General features: G+C 45.5%; 1 protein-coding gene across 6 annotated transcripts in view; it reads right to left on the bottom strand.

Moving 5' to 3' along the window:
• Nucleotides 1-329: 329 nt before the first annotated feature.
• The window catches only part of LOC146252303 (MORN repeat-containing protein 1-like), a 62502-nt gene continuing 44538 nt past the window's right edge, over nt 330-18293 (bottom strand). Inside the window, exon 15 of one of the 6 annotated variants that reach the window (XM_084680397.1) lies at nt 330-3175. In XM_084680397.1, the coding sequence (XP_084536523.1) occupies nt 3084-3175 (92 nt within the window). In that variant the 3' untranslated portion in view covers nt 330-3083. Of the gene's footprint in view, nt 3176-15763; nt 15919-18293 lie in introns of those variants that run through there. The other 5 variants (XR_014732077.1, XR_014732078.1, XR_014732074.1 and 2 more) reach the window with 5 other exon arrangements.

The following is an 18293-nucleotide window of genomic DNA, read 5'->3' as shown; positions in this document are numbered from 1 at the left end:
AGGCACAGGAGATACACTGGGCTCTGGCACACACGTCATGGAAAGAAAAATGATTCGAACTTTGAAGATCTTGGTTTAGGATTATAAATCAACACACACACACACACACACACACACACACACACACACACACACACACACACACACCACACACACACACACACACACACACACACACACACACACACACACACACACACACACACACACCACACACACACCACACACACACACACACAAACACACACCACACATACTCTCCAGGTGAAAACTGAGACCTGAGTGATAAACTTTCAATGTAGGGATGATAAAATGTCACTTTAAGTCTTCTGTCATTTCAAACAAGACATATTTGGTATTTAACAACCTTTGAGTTGGGAAAAGGACAATTATACAAACCACAGGGTAATCCTGGCATTTATGCACCCACATCATGTTTACAAAAAATGTTTACAAAGGGCTCCCATGCATCCTCTCATGATCAGATCTATGCATACTTAATGCACGTGTGTGTGCCTTCATGTGTGTACCCAGCTGTCACAGACACTGAACTGAAGGTGTACTGTTTGCGCTCCTCCTGATTAAACACACAGTGATAAAACTCTAATTTACCATGAGACACAATCAAGACTTCTAAAACATTGTAATTTGACCATGGCAACCATTCTGTTTTTCAGCTTCTCATGTATTCAGTAATAATCTCATGCTAAATAAATATTTAGGAGTTCCTGAAATGTGGGCATTGCACCACTGCTATACAAACTAGTATTGTCTGTCCTTGAGGAAAGTACTATAAAACATTAGAGGGATACCACAGAAATGCCACAAACTTACTAATTAAGACTTAATTAATTAATGAAGACTTCATTAATCCCAGACATAGGGACTAGCATCAAGTTTTTGAATGAAAAAGTATTCCCTGTGATGCAAACAAAGCAGTTCAAGCAGTCCTTTATTCTCAGGAGACAAGGAGGAAAGGGAGGACAGAGGAGACCATGTGACATCTAATAAGAAACTGCTAATAAGAAAAAGAACAGTGGTACAGTACATAGACTCACATTAAAAACTTCACTGAAATAAACCAGACACTCTGTCAACCTCTGTGCTCCTCTCTGCACGTCAGCCAGCCGTCATGCAGCTTGTAGGTGGGCAATCGAGCACAGCCAGAACACATTGAGATGAAGGCGGAGTGAAAACAGCTTGTGCAGCTAACACAAACCCCACATCCCCCCAAGTCGCATTAAGGAGCCAGCTAATGAAGTGGTGGGGGGGTGTCTAATTGATGTGACTTTGCCCCAGTCCCCAGAGGGGACCAATCAGCCAAACGGGTGGGGCTTCAGTAGGGGAGCAAGGTCACAGTTCAGGGAGCAGCGAAAGGTGAGCAGCTTCCTGGAGCTGAAGACACTGCATGTAGGGCAGTAAACAAAGAAATGAGGATAAGGTTAATGTGGATCAGATTGGATTGAGGAAGGAGTGAAGAGATGAGGGCGAGATATAATGATGGTATAAAGATAGGCCCTAGCACAGAGGATGCGCTTGGAGAATAGAGGTGGACTTATGTGGAGGAAGGTTACACCACTTTGTAGACCAGTTACTCCAAAGGTAATTTTTCTACAGTGCTTTAAATTCTGTATATAGTACAGGCAAAAATGAAAATGGGCAGAAGGGAAAGGGATCGTAGAAAGAGCAGTGCAAGAAAGACACCAGAGGCAGAAAGAAACGGCATTGCATGAAGCGATGGAAAAGGTGTCTCAGAGAACTTTGGAGAATAAGAAAAGGCTGAAATTGCCCAAAGAGGATGACAAATGGAATTAAAGAGCGGAAACACAGTACTTTTGAGGTCAGTATAAAATTGATGCACAACCCTAACAAGCAGAGATAATAGAGCGGATGGGGAAATTGCAGACACGACTGTCTAGCATGCAAAGCCCTCTCAAGTCCTGTGAGTCACATACCCAGAAGCCCCGTCTCTATGCAGTAGCCTTCCTCTGTCCAATGAGAGGACAGCAACTCCTCAGCTACAATGAGCAAGGGTATGTATAGGAAAATGACAACAAAAACATTAAGAAGCCTGATGCTTGGTGTGAGTCATGTTCCTATCTGTGCTTTCTCTCATCCGCCAACAACAGAAACAATTGGGTTTTTCCCAAACATGCAGATCCCACGCTCTCAACACTTCAGGTAGACTAACTAAAACACTTAGGTTAATGAAGGAATTTCTTCATTATCACACATTCTCATACATTCTGACCCATCTGTGGTACACAGGCAATGACGCATGCAGATCTGGCAAGGGTGTGTGTATTTTGTGTGTGTTTAAGCTTAGATCTGCACATTGGGACAATGTGTTCCTTTGGTGTGGTGTCTGTCTCCACGCCAACACCGATGTCACACCAGGGCAACAGATGAGGTACTGTGTGGGGCTGGGTCTTCCTGTCTCTGTGGTAAACAAAGTCTATGAACGTCTCTCTGACCTGCAGATCTAGGATATCAGATTTCTTTACCACAAGTCTCATTCTGTGTCATTACTGTACATTTTCATACTGTACACATTTTATGAACATTTGATTGTGTAGCACAGAGATGTTTTCCATTGAAAGATTTTCAGTCGCGCAATTTGTCTTCCTACATGCAAGGAAAGATTCATTCTAAATTTCCAACACTCTTGTGCAACACTAATTTCAATATCTGTCACTCAAGACACATAGGGTGAAAACAATCGCATTGCAACATAGTTGTCAGTGTACTCCTCCTGTATGGACAAAAGGTTGTGGAACTCAAGGGTCACCACCCACACAGAAGGCTGAACTTGCTGTCTAAACTGCTGTTAGCCAATGACCCTGGGATACTGGTAGATATCTGTGGTACAGGGGGGGAAAATACCACACATAGACACATACCATTGAAATATTTAGACATCAGACACTTAGCAACAAAACAGGTCTTTCTGAGCAGAGCAGACACCGTAACGGTGCACAGCTACATACAATATTTGATTCTGGACAGGTATGCAAAACAAGGGGTGGTGCTGTGTGCTTGTGCATTTCCCATGACCGTTGCCATTCAGTCAGGGCCAGGTGCTGTCATTCCTCTGCCACATTCATCAGAGCAGAGCGCCAAGGGGCAGGCTGTGCTTGGGTAGGTGTCTGGGCCTGTCTCAGAGCCGCTAGCAGATCTGAATGAGAAGCACAGGATTAGGGACAGGAGTAGATTAGAGGGAGAGAGAAGAAGCGAGGGAAGAAAAAAACAGACACACAAGTTAAGAGAGAAAAAGGAATGAGCAATGGTGGAGACACTGATACAGAGAAATATAACGATGTTCCCTGATATACAGCATATAAAACAGCACAGGAGATATTTGTTTTACAATCTGCCTAGCCGGTCTCAAGCATGTTCACAGTATTCAGATTGAAGCTCCAATTCATGAAGAAGCTTTCAGAGATATCCATCATCTGCACACCAACAGATGAAATCGACAGTAGGACATGACCAGTCCAGCTCAGCCCAGTATGCTTATGCTTATGCATGTCACCTTTTATCAGACAGAATTTTGACACAAGAAATACCATTGCGGCACAGTATGATGCATGCGCAAAAATGGTCGACAGATTCAAAGAGAAATGTCTGCACTGTACAATACAACACATCTACATAACAATATAATAATAGCTTATTAACAATCCTGCCATTTAAAAAATATTTAGCCAAGTGGATCAGTTATTTTTTATCAGATTTGTATTTAAATAACAAACCGTTTAAGGGTGCACAGGTATTCATTATGTTTCAGAACATAACAACGGGAGTAAGCTTGTGTCCTGCTGCAGTTGTAGATTGGCCATGGGCAGAAGTAAGGCTAGTAAAAGACCCTTGGCTATCCCAAAAATTAAAAAATAAACACACTACCAAGAATTTAAGCATTAAGAATAGCATATTATTTTGGGGTGCACTTCATGATTCAAGGCGGAATGTTGCTTTGAAGACTTTCTGACTCCTCTATCGCTCTGCCCGCTGAATTAAATTGAACTGAATGAACGTGCTATTTCCCAAGGGAGCTGGCAATGTTTAGCATCTATTAAAGATGTGTCTGGCCAGGCTGTCACTAGAGCTTTTGTGTCAAGATTGTTTGTCACACTGTAAGACAGTGAGTGACAGGGAGAGACACACCTCTCATGAATGGTTTGTCTTCAACAACATTGTGGTTTCCTTAATTTCTGCGGTTTCTCCATTTCACAATGCTAGTTGTTTATGTCAAGTTGACGAAACCTCATAATTCAGAAGTATGCGTGGTAAGCATGTCTACTGGAGTTCTATAAGCTGCAGGCCATCCCACTGCACTGTGGGTCAGACAGGACAGGACTAGGCCATTCTCGTGGTGTTCCACTCCGGGCGAGACCGCTGTCCGCGGGGTGTGTGGGCTGCCATCGTGGCTCGCTGGGCTCCTGTAGGGACAGATGGATGTGACGGGGATGGCTGCTCCGTTTCTCTCTCCACCCCCCAGGCCATGCCAGGAGCATCCATGGAAACTCCATGGCCAGACTCCCATTGAACTGTTGCAGCATCTGCGTCTGTCTCTTGATGAACAGAGCGGTCGCCATGCCAGGACGCAGCGTATGAAGGGTTGGTATTCACTCCAACTGTGACAGTCGGGGCCCCCCGGTCCCCAGTTACCTCCCCCTCCTTCTGGACCTCTTCCATCCCCCAGGCAACCAGCCTGTGATTCTTAGGGGGAGGGGTGTGGTATGAGGAGGGGGGACTGGCACTGCTCCAGACCATAGTGCTGGAGGAGGAGTGCTAGCTCTCTGTCTTGTTGCTTCACAGTTTCTTAAGAGGAGAGGAATAGAGACAGACTGCACAGAGGACAGTGCCTTATGTCACTTCTGCCACGGTAGCAGAGCCCCATAAGCTCAGATGCTTCTATAGTGAATGAATAGGAAGCTTTGTTCCTTGTTATTAGTTAGTACAATTTATGTCAATGAAGGTCAGTTAAAGGACTGATGTCGGGGTTGATATAGTGTGGGTAGCACCATAGCACAACCTCTTTCAAATGATTCTTTCTCTTGAGCTTGATCAGCCTTAAATGAGTGACCTCTCCTGTCCACCTTCTGCCCTACAGCCTATAGTATTTTCATATCACAACACATATCAAATGTCTGCAAAGATTAATCTGAAAACAGTAGCGTAAAGCTGTTGCATCAGTGATATAAAACAAAAAAAAGAAGAACAAATTTGCCAAAGCCTTTAACAGAAGTCTTGTAAATGTGCTGGCAAAATGGCCGATCCACATTTTCTTTGATATCCTCCCATCTGTGATGGGGAGCTCCACCTACGTACTGCAGAAAAGAATGAGATGACATGCAGAGAGAACTAGGGAGGAGAGAGAGGCATCTGTTAGGTCCCATTGTGTAGATGATTGCACCCAAAGAGTCTTCCCTACACACACTACACAGTCATTCCTTTAGATAATATTTTAAAAGCCAAGCAAGAAGGCATAGAGGCTATTTCTGATGGCACATGTACAGTCCACACTGACAAAATAATCCCACATAATGACTCATACAAGCCTTTCCAGAGATAATAGTCCAGTACCGAAGATAAAAACACAAAATGATAATGACATAAATACTTAATGTCAGTAAGACTGTCTTGTGGAGGTGAACCAGTGAATGTACAGTAAGACATCCACGTTGCTTCAAAATAAAAGGTGTCCACAAAACCAATCCCCATAATGGTAAAAGTGCCTCTTCTCTTAAAATACAAACACATACACAGGTCATGACATGTTCCACAGCAGTCCATCCAGTTCTAGCGGATACAATTGCAAATATTTTTTCTTCCCCCCTAGCATGTTTATCTATGTGCTCAGAATGGTCTGTGATATCTTATATCAAATGTATGAGGGAGTGAGGCTTATGCTCTGCTAGGCTCATGGGTAATGTTGAGACTGACATTTGCAGCTCACTGTGCCATATGGTGGCATTGATCAAGGGCAGATACTGGCAGCGCTCCCTTTCCTGTGGCACTGCTTCAGCCCATATGAATGTCATTCATGCTGCTTCTCTAGACCACCCCAACCCATCGACAGGTCTCAGTGCCGCACTATATTACACGGCCCACCAGGTCGGAGAGCCGTTTCTTATACATCTGTGTAATCTTAACTCAGTCTAATCTACAGTGATGTGTGAGAGACAGGTCGATAAGTATCAGCAATATGAGAGCTCTGAGCAGCTTGAAAGCTTTTGAAGAAACACCATCACTGACAGGGTATGTAATATGGGTTCTCTACAATCCAAGTCATAGAGGAATATTTATTTTTTTATTTTTTTATTTATCCTTCTTGTGAGGGCCAGATATCGTCTTGGCAGAATGGTGGTGTCTACTTCTCCTCAGAGAGACCTGTTTGCGGGGAGGGGTGGTGGGATTAGACCGATGGTGAGTCAGTCTGGACTGATTCCTGAACAGGTGCTGGAGCTGTCGGTAGCCTACCAGGTTCCTGCCCCAGACAGAGAGGTAACCAGCGGACACTTCTGAAGAGAACTCATCAGTCAATCTAAAGGGGTTTATCAAGGAGTTCAAAGAAATCACCATGTCACCCATCAGCCCACTCGTTTCGTGAACCATGCTTTTGAACTCACCTTTGATCAAAGCAGATTCTTGATTGAAATGATGATGGTTAAGGCCCCCTTCAGCCCAGTAGCACAATAGCAATGCTATTTTAACTACCCCTTCTTTTACAAAAGAGTAGCACAAAAAAAACGATACCATATAATGATTGTTCTCATTGTTCAATTCTACTCAGGTTTAATCTCAACACTGACCACTCTCCCGCCCTAAACTATCTGGTATCCTAGCACACTTCTTGTATGTTCCAGGAACAAAGTCACATGCCCCTCCTCTTCCCTCCCCAGCTCAAGAATAAGAAACCCCAGAACAGGAACCCACGTCCATACATCATCAGGCAACATTCAACCAGTCAAACATTGCTCAAAAGTGGTATGCAACCACCACCCTCTATATGAACTAATGCAGTTCACAAGACCTGTTTCCCGGCCAAGAGAAGGAAGTATTTCCTGAAACGCAGTGTAGCCTACATCTTACGTAAGTGGAATCAAAGAACAGAATGTACTGCTGCTCTATCTCATATGAATGCAACCTAACCAGTGAAGACACAAGGAAACCACAGCCCAACTGGAAACTGAGGAGTGAGAATGAGCATGCTGGCTCTTTAGCCTTGAAGACAGAGGGGATTTGTAATCCCAAGATTCAACCGCCGCTGGCTTATCATAAAATACTTCCCTCAGAAACACCCTATTTGATGAATCTAAGGACCTTATGTACTAGTGGACAGATCAAATGAAAGAAATCTTCAGACCCACTCCCGATGACAAACATTGCATCAAAGGAGGATTTTTTTTTAACTTAAAAGGCGAAGTCGGATTAGAATTGAGTTTCCGTTTAGGCCAGTATTTCAATGAGACTCTCAGAAAGGTTAACTAGAAAAGGTGGTATATTTTATAGAATGCATTGCAGGCTGAACCAAAGGCACTTGGAGACCAGACATCCATCCCCCCAATCCTCGTTCACTCACTCTCTCGCTCACACATCAAAACGCCCACGCACACACACTAAGGCTGTGGTGTGAGGAAGCAGAGCGAAGACGTGTTACCCCCCTCTGGCATGCTAAAGCCCACGCGGGGGCTGTGTGGAGGTGCCAGAGCTGCCCAGACAGGGGCCAGGGCAGCATATGGTGGGAATCTGCACCGAGCCGTGCCAGACCTCTCTCCATGGAGCTCTGCCATTGCTATCTGCCTCCCTCCCTCCTTCCCTCCTTTCCTCCCTCTGTCTGATGTGAACACAATCCATGTGCAGCCATGTGCTGAAATACATATATAGACATGAATGGACATGTTCTGTGTGTGCCCAAGCGGACACACGGCAGGCCTGAAGACAAACACACACACACTTACGCATACACACTTACGCACACAAACTCAAGCACGCACACGCACACACACACTCACAGACTCTTAGACATAAACCAGGGGGAGCTGGACCATTACTGCAAAGCCCTGCTGTGATGAGCCTCAGCAGGTTGCCACTCCATGAGGGATGGGCCGGGAAACTGCACTGAACAAGCACTCATCAGTCTGCAGCGGGAGCAGGGAGATTAGCCGGGGGGGTCATCAAGGACTATTCAGAGAAGGGTCAATATCACCAAACTCTCTCAATCACAGGCATACCTGCACTGTATATGTAAACATGCACTCCTACACACAAATATGCACTTGTCGTGGAAACACATTTACACATAAGTAGGATGTTTAGGTGTCAGAACGACAAGGTAGGCTACAGTTTACCTGTGGATGGTTGGTAAGAGACAGGATGTTTTGCCATTTTATGCTATCAGATTTTATGTTCATGATTAAATCGTTTTTGTATCAAAAATGCAATACCCTACTGTAAGAAATGCATGAATTTATATGTTTGAGGCTGGATCAAATGATTTACACATGTTCAAACAGGCAAATCCAAAGCCTACTTCTTTATCAAAGCCACAAGGAAATGAATAACCCGAATCCTGCTGACATCCCTTGCTTCACACAATAATGATGTGATGACAAGGTCCCTGGGCCCACAGTATTAGAAAGCAGAAAGCTTTTTGTCATTGCATGAGCAGTGGTCCATTGAGTTTGGCCCGCACTGGCGTCAAAGAGCTAGGCTAGGTCCTTGTGCTTTTAGGAGTGGCAACTGAACAATGCAAATGAAGATGTGTTGATCACAGCAGGTGTCTGTTTCCTCTTTGGATATCCCAGGACTGGGTTGAAAAATGCATGAATGTACAGTATTCACATTCAACTGTTTTTATACTGTGTTTTAGCAAGTTCATGTGTGTGCAAGTGTGTGCATGTGGCTGTGCCAGTGCCACACTCAAGCTGTTAAGTGCATCGCCTCACAGGGACCTGACTGGCATTTAGGCAGAATATTCCCACAAGCCAATGTGTAATTAATTAGCCTGCTGTTCACAGCCTCAGCCAGTTCTCCCCCCCTCCCTCTTTCCTGCCCACCCCCCGTCTACCAAAGTTAAGGCTGGGATAATCAGATCCACTGGGACCCCTTCGCCTTTCCCACCCCATCTCTGTCTTACGCTCCCCTCCTCTTCATTTTGAGTTGCTAACATGGCTGTCGTGCATCCAGCCCTTCACTTCCTTATCAATGACATATTTGGCTGGCCCCGTAGAAGAGCACTCAGCTGATTTGCTATTCTCCTTCAGAAGATCAAATACAGAGCCCTAACTGTGATTAAGACAGAGGACCCAGCCCTACTTAAGATGGTTGCCTGGATCATTACGGTTAGGAGTTAAGTGGTTTAGATGAGGATGGAAAGATACTGCCTCTGGAGAAGGAGTGTGTAGTATGGAGGGGACAGAGGCCCACAGGGATTGGCTCCCCGTCTCTCTCATTAACCTTATCATGTTACGCAGCAAAGGGAGGCCTGGGAGTCGGCTTTTTTCAAGGTGATGTCAGAGGATTGCTGACTACAAATCCCAGGGTGCACGAGGGAGGAATTAGTCCAGTCTCACATGAAGGGTCTGACCCGGGCTTGTTCTTCAGGACAGATTAAAGCGAGTGAGCCTGAAGACTAGAGGGAGATAAAGGGCAAAGCTTCTTACACGGCTGTAATTTGAGGAGAAAAACCTACACCTGACATCTATGCTCTTGTAGTGCAGAAGAGCCATGCATTCTGAACATGGGTCGGGAGAATGCCTGTCCGAAATGTAACTCCTCCTGGTCGCTCCTTCAGACTGACACAGCCCTCTGATCTAAAGCCTACAGTATGTATGACCGCATTGCTTAAGGTACATATACTACAAGTGTGTCCTCAATCCTGAATATTCACATTAACATTGCAAGGTCACTGCAGTGAGTTTGTGTATGTCCACTACTGCACATTCACCACTCTCTGCCCTGGGCTAACTCTTTGAATATCTTATCACACAGTCGAGACAGATCATGGGTGTTAAGCTTTGATAAACATGCTAAATATGCAGGCTGATAAGAATTCCTCTCCCACAGCGCAGAGACAGACTGGTCTCCAGGAAGGAGGAAGGGCCTGGATCTCATTTGGAGCCACTGTACCAGTCTCCATGACAACTAGACAAGCGAGCATGTGGGAGTGGGGCTGAGCACAGTTCTTTAGGATGGTTGGCACCTGGCTTTTATTTTTCAAGATTGTTTTACTTATATGTTGCATGCTCAACTTCACCCGGGTTGATTTTACATACCAAGAGACTAAATGTTTTCTTCGTAGCAGAACATCAATATTGTGTGATGGCACACTGGAGAACCAGCCAAACAGAGAGGGGTGGCAGATTTAGGGAAATCAACCAAAAGACGTCCATAGAGCATTTCCATGTTTATGTAACCAGCCTGTAACGTTGTGATAAGATATCTTTGTAATTAGGACCATGTAGAAAGTATATTAGTATCATGTCTCATTATCAGATAAATGAACAGACCCTGCAGTACCGTATCCAGGGGTGTATCGAACAGTAAAAGCATGTCAACTGATGTTATCCTTTTTAGTTTGCTACGGGCAAGTGCCTGTCAGCCATGTCCGGAAAAACAGAAATGTAAAGAACTGGGTGTATGCACACTTGCACAGGTGAACATGGGTGCACACAGGCACTTGAGGAAGTGGTACTATAATGCAGCTCCTGCCTGGCTGGTAGATAAACCCCCCTCCACACAGCACCTGCACCGTGTTTACCAACAGCAGACCTGTGGCTCTCCATTCCGCATAAACTATTTGCCCAGACAAAATACGAGGGCACTTCCAGACATCGCAAAGCCCTTCCGTAACCTTTAACTCCATTTCCTGTTGAACTCTGAGTTACCTGCCCTGGCGGAAGGCCCAGTGCTGGGCCTCATGTTGCCTGGCGTCCATCTTGGCTCAGTCCAGACGCCACAGAGAGTGGGCCTCTGTTCTGTGAGGAAATGGCTGTAGTTTAAGCCCCCCTCCTGCTCCCTTGTCCCTGAAATGAAGAGTGTAAAACTCCACACCTGAAGGACCTAATTGCACCCAGACCAACCTTAAAACCAGAATCAGTCCGCCTTAATCATCCACTCTCCACAGAACATAAACAGTGTGGCTTGGGTTACACAGGCATGTGATTGTAATGGAGGACAAGTGGCATCAGAGAGAGACACAAGTGGGTGAATTATTTGTGTTTAAGTCTACTTAGTAGGAAAAGGTATAGAGGATAATCAATATATCATCTTTGATTTTGAGAGTTCAGACACCAAAGAGTGTCTGCGAGGCCTGGCCAAGTACAGTCAATTGGAGAAGTCTGGCTTTGACGCCTCACTTAACATTCCCCTCTATTTGCTGACCTTGAGTTACCCAATATTATTGACGTGAAATAGTGCAGCGCCTTGAGGTCGAAAACACACGAAATTGTAGTCTTTTGAAGGCGCCCCCCCCCCCCCCACCAGCCCCAGGGGGATTGGAGGGGCATGTGCACGGTTCATGTGCTCTTCTTCCTTCTCCTCCGAGGCAGTTCTGATTTCCAACTCCCTCCAAAAGGCCTCTTCAGAACGCGACAGCCCCAGCAGGCGAGATGAAAGTAGTGATTTTTTCCTCCCTCCATAATTCTAGCCTTTTTTGTCCACTATATGTCATTACAGGGAGCTGCATCTAGTTATTTGTGTCCTGTGGCCGGATACATGTGCACAGAGGGAACCAATTTGTGTGGGAGGTGGATCAGGACCCAGCCGGTACTGACTTCAGATCAGTGTGTGTGCAGGGGCACCTGGGGCCTGACTGCCCTGGAGGATGTCAGTTTAGAGTTGCACAACACAACACATACTTTAACGACCCAGAGAATGTTCTCCCGTCTGTGGAAATCTAGACAGGTCGTGAAATCTTAGCTACAAAAACCAAATTATTATATCATCATATATTATATAGTATTAAAATAAGTAACGCTATGCAGGGCTATTACATTTACATTTTACATTTAGTCATTTAGCAGACGCTCTTATCCAGAGCGACTTACAGTAAGTACAGGGACATTCCCCCCGAGGCAAGTAGGGTGAAGTGCCTTGCCCAAGGACACAACGTCATTTTGGCACGGCGGGGAATCTATCCGGCAACCTATTAATTAGTAAGTATCAACTATCTAAGTCTAAACTTACAATACTGGCCTGTACAAATCCAAAACAATCTTCCAAAAGTTCTACAGACTCTTATACATCCTTGTTTGAGAAATATTTGTCTTTGTCTTTATAGAATGCAGACCTTATGCAGAAGTGTAGTTGCATGAAACTATTATGATTTCCATCCATTCTATATCTGTGACAGAGAAGTGAGAGATGCTTGAGGGTAAAAAAAAGAAAGAAAAATAGAAAGACAGAATGAGAAAGGAGAGAGGGAGCAAGGTTACGGTAGTCATCAAAGCTCCCTCTGCCCACATTCAGTGGCCTTGTTTTCTTTCCTTTGTATCTTTCTCAAACAGTGCTCTAGAGTGCCGCACTGAAGAACAAAGGATAAAAACGAAGAAAATATTTGATTTTTCCTTTGTCAGAATAGTATAGTGCCAGGCTGTTGCCAGACCATAATTATATGTTAGTTTAGAAAACACTATTATCCAAAGCACCGTATAGCAGGAATTTGAATCTGTGACCTTGTGATCTGCAGTCAAGTGCTTTAAAACTGAGTTGTACCCAACTCCCTGATAATTCAAAACCTTCCTTAAGACTTGTTCTACCAGCTCTCAACAAGTACATTTCCTTTACCGTGTTCTGTATGACTGTACCATTTCTATCCATCAGTTGAGGATCTTCATACATGGATGAATGCCTGAAGTGGAAGATGACTTTGTCAATAGTCTAATTGAGTAGTAATTCAACAATCAATCTCAGAACACTGCCCAAGGATTTTAACTGTAACACCCAGAAACAATCACTGTTTACTGGGCCAAAATGTATCTTCACATTACTTTTTAAATCTACATGAGGCCTGAAATTGACATCATAACATCCAAGATTGCTCTGGAAAAAACTCTAGGCCATCTCGATTAAGGAAACAATGACTTGGTCACTCCAACAATGGACTTTGTTTAGAAGAAACTTCCCCCATCATAGAGAATTTCATGTCTAAAATGATAAAAACCACCGAAATATCCTCCATTCTTTATTAATCAAATCCCAAAATGAGAATCCTATTGTTAGAAGCAGCTGAATAACCAAGCGGTGTGTTCTGTATTTGGCATATCCTGTCCCTGTCCCTGTTGGCTTGTCTTTCTGTCGACTCCTCTCCCTGAATAGATCAGCAGATAGGCCCCAAGACACTAGAGCATCCTGCCTGAACGGCAAGAATGTAAACAGCCCCTCATGTTATGTCTACCCGATCCGGCCTGATTTCATAACCCAATCTATGGCTGGCTATGTGTCATACTGTACACAGGCTCGATGGGAAACTGCTCTCTCCTCCAGTAAGGAGTCACATGCAGGAAGCAGAGGACACAAATCTGGGAGGTGCTGTTCAAATGGAGGGCAGGAGATTATAAAAAAAAATGTTATAACTTTTTACCTACTACCAAACGTAAGACCACAGTGTGGTTCAAGGTGGTAGTAGACGCCCACCTGAGTAGACACACTTTCAACAAATCCTCAGTATGGGACTCCTCTGAGACCTAAAGTTTAGACAGGGTAACTTTTCAATGAGAAAAAGCAGCCATGGGCAAGTGAATGACTCATCCTGCTTTACTCAAAGCTAATTTGACCATGAGCTTCAAGACTTGAGTTCCTGGTCCATTTCTATAGGCAAATAAAGTTCTCCTTAAGACTTTATATGGGCACTTTCCATCAGTAAAGTTCACTTTTTACAGCATCTTTCATCTCCTAGCCCGTGGAGGTAATTATCAGTGTTGTCACGGCATTGTGATTCGCTAATGAAGCTTTCATCCCTAGCTTTATGTTACTGTCGGGGCTCTCTGCTATTCACCGACTTAATTAGAGCTAGCAGCGCTCGCTCACTTCAAAACCCTCAATGAGAATGTGATCTGAGGCGGAGTAGAAGAGGAGCAGACAAGGGCCAGGTCCCAAAAGTCTTTGATGGATCCCTCGTCTTGTCTCGTACCCTCCTGCATCTTTCAGAGGACATGGTGTCGAAGCAACGGTGTGGGGGACGTACACCGCGGATCTTCAGTTCTACACGCAGACAGTAGTGAAGACTGAGTGCTGGTTAGCCAAACATGTCTCCCAAAACCTACTTGTCTCAGTTAAGCTCTCACCACAGTGTGTAGGGTGCCAAACAGGGACACGTTTGTGCTTCCCGTACAAAGCGAGATGGATTATTAAACCGCTGCTGGAGACCATGAGCACAGTCACATCCTCGTCTTAATCCTTCGTATGGCATGAATGAATCAATAAAACATTATCAAGTTTCTGTCAGATCCTGCTTATCCCTCACCAACTGACTTTGGCCTCCATCTTGATATGAGTCACTGTGTTCAGTTCAGTGGCAGAACATGCTCGGGTCTAGTTTCTTCTGTGTAATCTATGGTGGCCATTTCATCAACCACAAAGTCCCAGACAATGATTCATCATGAGCTGTGTGAAATGCAACACATTGCAGTGGCCAATACCATGTGTAAGCCTTCACCTGCTGTTGTTGGCTACACTTCAATAGAAATGTGTGTCTGTGAGTGTGTGAGCACGTGTGTGCATTTACTGGAGGTGTGCAAACTTGTATGTCTGTTAAATGTGTTGGTATGGTGCAGTACGGGGGTGAGTGCAAAGTTTCTATTTCTATTCAGTACATGTGAATGTGTGAACACATTTATGTCAACTGAGACATACACATCGAGGACTTTTATGTGCATACAGTTGACTACATCTGTTGGTGTGTGTGTGTGTGAGAGAGCCTGTGTTTCCACACAGCACCACAGTACCCAATGACCTCACCTATTGCAGTGTGCTGCCAGTGGTTGAAATACAACCCAGGGAATAGGGGAGAAATGAATACCATATTTTCCATCCTCCATAGAGCATTCACAGTGATCCACCCCTCCCTTATGAGCCCCATTTAGATAAATCTGATGCCCACTTGCCAAAAATGTGTTGCTGTAGAAGAGGAAATAGGGCCTGGGTGATTTAAACACTGCACCACGAGAACTCTCTGGACTGAAGAGAGGCTAGGCTCTCCTAGTTGGGAAGGCTTCATGGCACACTCTGGTCATAGGAGGGGTGGAAAGGACTGTACATTGTTTATGCATGAATCATATGGAGGAAATCTGCAGTTAGCATTGCTCTCAGCGGAAGATGATATGGATTCTTGGGCAGGAATAAGTATAAGGTATGCCATTGCCCACTGTTAGTGTGTGTGTGTGTGTGTGTGTGTGTGTGTAATTGTGTGTGTGTGTGTGTGAAGGCTATAAAGAGAGTGAGTTGCAGATGTGAGATGTTATGTTGTACGTGTGTTTTCCATGTGTGCGCAGCCCCTTCTCAACACACACACACACACACACAGGCACACACACACAGGCACACACACAAACACACACGATGAGAGGAAGACAAAGGAGGAAGTCAGTTTTCCTCAGGTTGAGTCTGGCCCAAAAGTGTGTGTGTGTGTGTGTGTTCCTCATTATCTCCGTTCCAAGTATTGTCTCAGCCTCTCTGCCGAGCCGGTCTCTGGCTGTCTGCTGTTGCAAAACAAGGCCCTTTGTGTAACAAAGACCAGCTGAAACACAAACACGCCGGCAGCGTTCCCTTTCAACTCCTCCAAACTCAGCTCTATGGCAGTCCACCTCAGACTCCAGCTCGTTCCCCACTCTTCTCACTTCCCTGTCCTCCACCTCCAGCCTGGGGTCATGTGCTGGACCGTCCCTGCCTCCTCTGCACTGGACTCCTGGAGAACTACGGAAAGACAGATTCTGATTCGGACAAGGGGGTAAGGTACTGACAAGATGGAAGGAGCTCTAAGAAGCACTGGGCTTCTACCTAGAGTATTGTATGTAATCCTATGTGAACTAGGGTCTAGGATGGAGGGGTTTCGGGACTGGACCACACACTTATTGTAAGATTTAACAACATGTAGTCATTTAGCAGACACTCTTATCCAGAGCGACTTACATTAAGAACAGGAACATTCCCCCTGGGGCCTTGAAGTTAAGTGCCTTGCCCAAGGACACAACATCATTTTGCAAGGCCAGGAATCGAACCAGCAACCTTCTGATTACTAGCCCAATTCCCTAACCGCTCAGCCACCCAAATCCACAACATACATTTTGGTGTACATTATGGTGATTTTTCACTTGTTTGGTTGGGATATCTTTATTTGATGGTCTTTGGACCGTATCCTCTGGCTGGTGTTGAGCTAACACACCTTACAGGTGTTGACCTAGCACAAAGTGTTCAGTACATGGAATTTTTATTTTTTGGATTGATTGTACGGTACATTAGGTGTGTCTGGATTAAATCCAGCTGTGTTTTTGGAATGTCTAGCTGGCAGACAGTCAGCAATAACTGATGCTTGAGTTGTAACATTGCTAAGCAGGTTTGACGGTAGTTACTGCAAATTTGGGTGTTTGGAATTTCTTGCACATTATGTGGCCTTGATGTCCCAGACAGGCAGAAATACAGACAGACACACACACACACACAGGACACACACACAGGACACACACACAGGACACACACACAATCTGCAGAGGCAGCCATGCGAGACAGTGCAGGAATGTTTACTCAGCAGGTCCAGGTGTTCACCCCCCCACACACCACAGCCCCGTCTCCACATCCAGCAGTCTGCCCTGCTTATGCCATCATCATCATTACTGCCAGCCAGCCAGCCAGCCAGCCAGCCAGCCAGCCAGCCAGGATAACCTTGTCTGTGTCTGTGTCTCCCTGCCATGGGGAAGCCAAGTCATGTACAGAACAGATCATTCATTACACACCACAATAGAAACAGAAGGGTTCCCAAACAGGGTCAGGTATTAAACATCGCCGCATTCCTCTCATCTCCCAAGGTCATCATCCATACATCAGGTCCTATCCACTGATTAAAAGACGTATCCAGCCAATGCCTTCTTCACGCTGTACCAAAGCATCAAATGACTTTGAGATGAGAAGAGATATCGAGTCTGGAGCTTGACTAATCGCACACTTCAAACTGCAAGCGGTGGTGTGGCCTTCCACAGAGGCCCTGGTCTAGAGGCAGGGTTGCTGCTGATGCTACAGGCTGCCTGAGAGCGCCAGGGCTCAGTGTGGATGGAGAAGGTGAGGGAGAGGAGTGAAGTGAAACACTAAGCATGCAGTACAGTTAAGCCCCTGAGGGGAAAAGCATATTTAACTAAGGCTGCATGAGGAGTTCTGACACGGAACTTCTTTCATATTCACTGCCGGTCCACCCCTTCCCCCCTCCCTCCACCCCCCCCCCCTCCCTTCCTTCTTCAAAGTGCTATTTATGCAGAAACTGGTCGAGTTTCCCTGTCCTCCTCTCCTCCCCCGAGGCAATGTTTTTTTTGGAACACGCCTTTTTTTTTGTTACAAAAAAACGAAAACAGAGGCCTCTATCCTCTGTCTTTTCCTCTTTCGTTCTGTCGGTCTTCTCATCTCCCCTCTCTGTCTATCGTCTTCCCTCCCACATTCTGTCCCTCTTATTCCCTGCTTCACTCTCTCTCAATTTCTGTCTGACTTCCTCCCACCCCCCTTCCTCTTTTTCTCCCTCTCTCCGTCTTCCTCCCACTCTCTCTGTCTCTTCCTCCCTACCCCCCCCCCCCCCCCCCCGCCCTCCTGGCTTCTCCTCTCTGTCTCTGCAGCTGCGATCCTCAGAGCTTTAAGCCCCACCCCCTCCCCTGTGTGCTGGAACGCTGTCCAACAATTTAACCGCAGCTCTGAAACAATCGAACATCTGTTTGGAGCCCGGCCCGGGTGCTGGCTTCCTGCTGCCAGTGCACCAGCCGCCACCGCCGCCGCCACGGAGTTAACCCCTCGTGTATCGGTCAGGATGCAGCTAGACGCGCCGCAATCCGCCACGCCAGCACACACATGTACATACATAGAGTGCCTACTCCTCAGGCAGAATCCAAAAGTGTGTGCAGTGGTAGGAATCTACAAGGTCAGCACTGTGTGTGTGTGTGTGTGTGTGTGTGTATAAAAAGGCTGGGGTGTGGGTGGGATGTGTTTGGTGGTCCTAAACAAATGTTTATGAAGATAGAAAATAAATGCATAGAGGGGCTAATAATATACCAAAATACAGTGCACAGTCTGAACTCCGAGAAACTTCCACATCT

This window comes from Hypomesus nipponensis, chromosome 18 (genome assembly GCF_054491055.1).
Source record: "Hypomesus nipponensis isolate SF chromosome 18, ASM5449105v1, whole genome shotgun sequence".
NCBI lineage: Eukaryota > Metazoa > Chordata > Actinopteri > Osmeriformes > Osmeridae > Hypomesus > Hypomesus nipponensis.
Note: the sequence above shows the minus strand (reverse complement) of the source record. Positions and strands in the feature narration are given on the sequence as shown.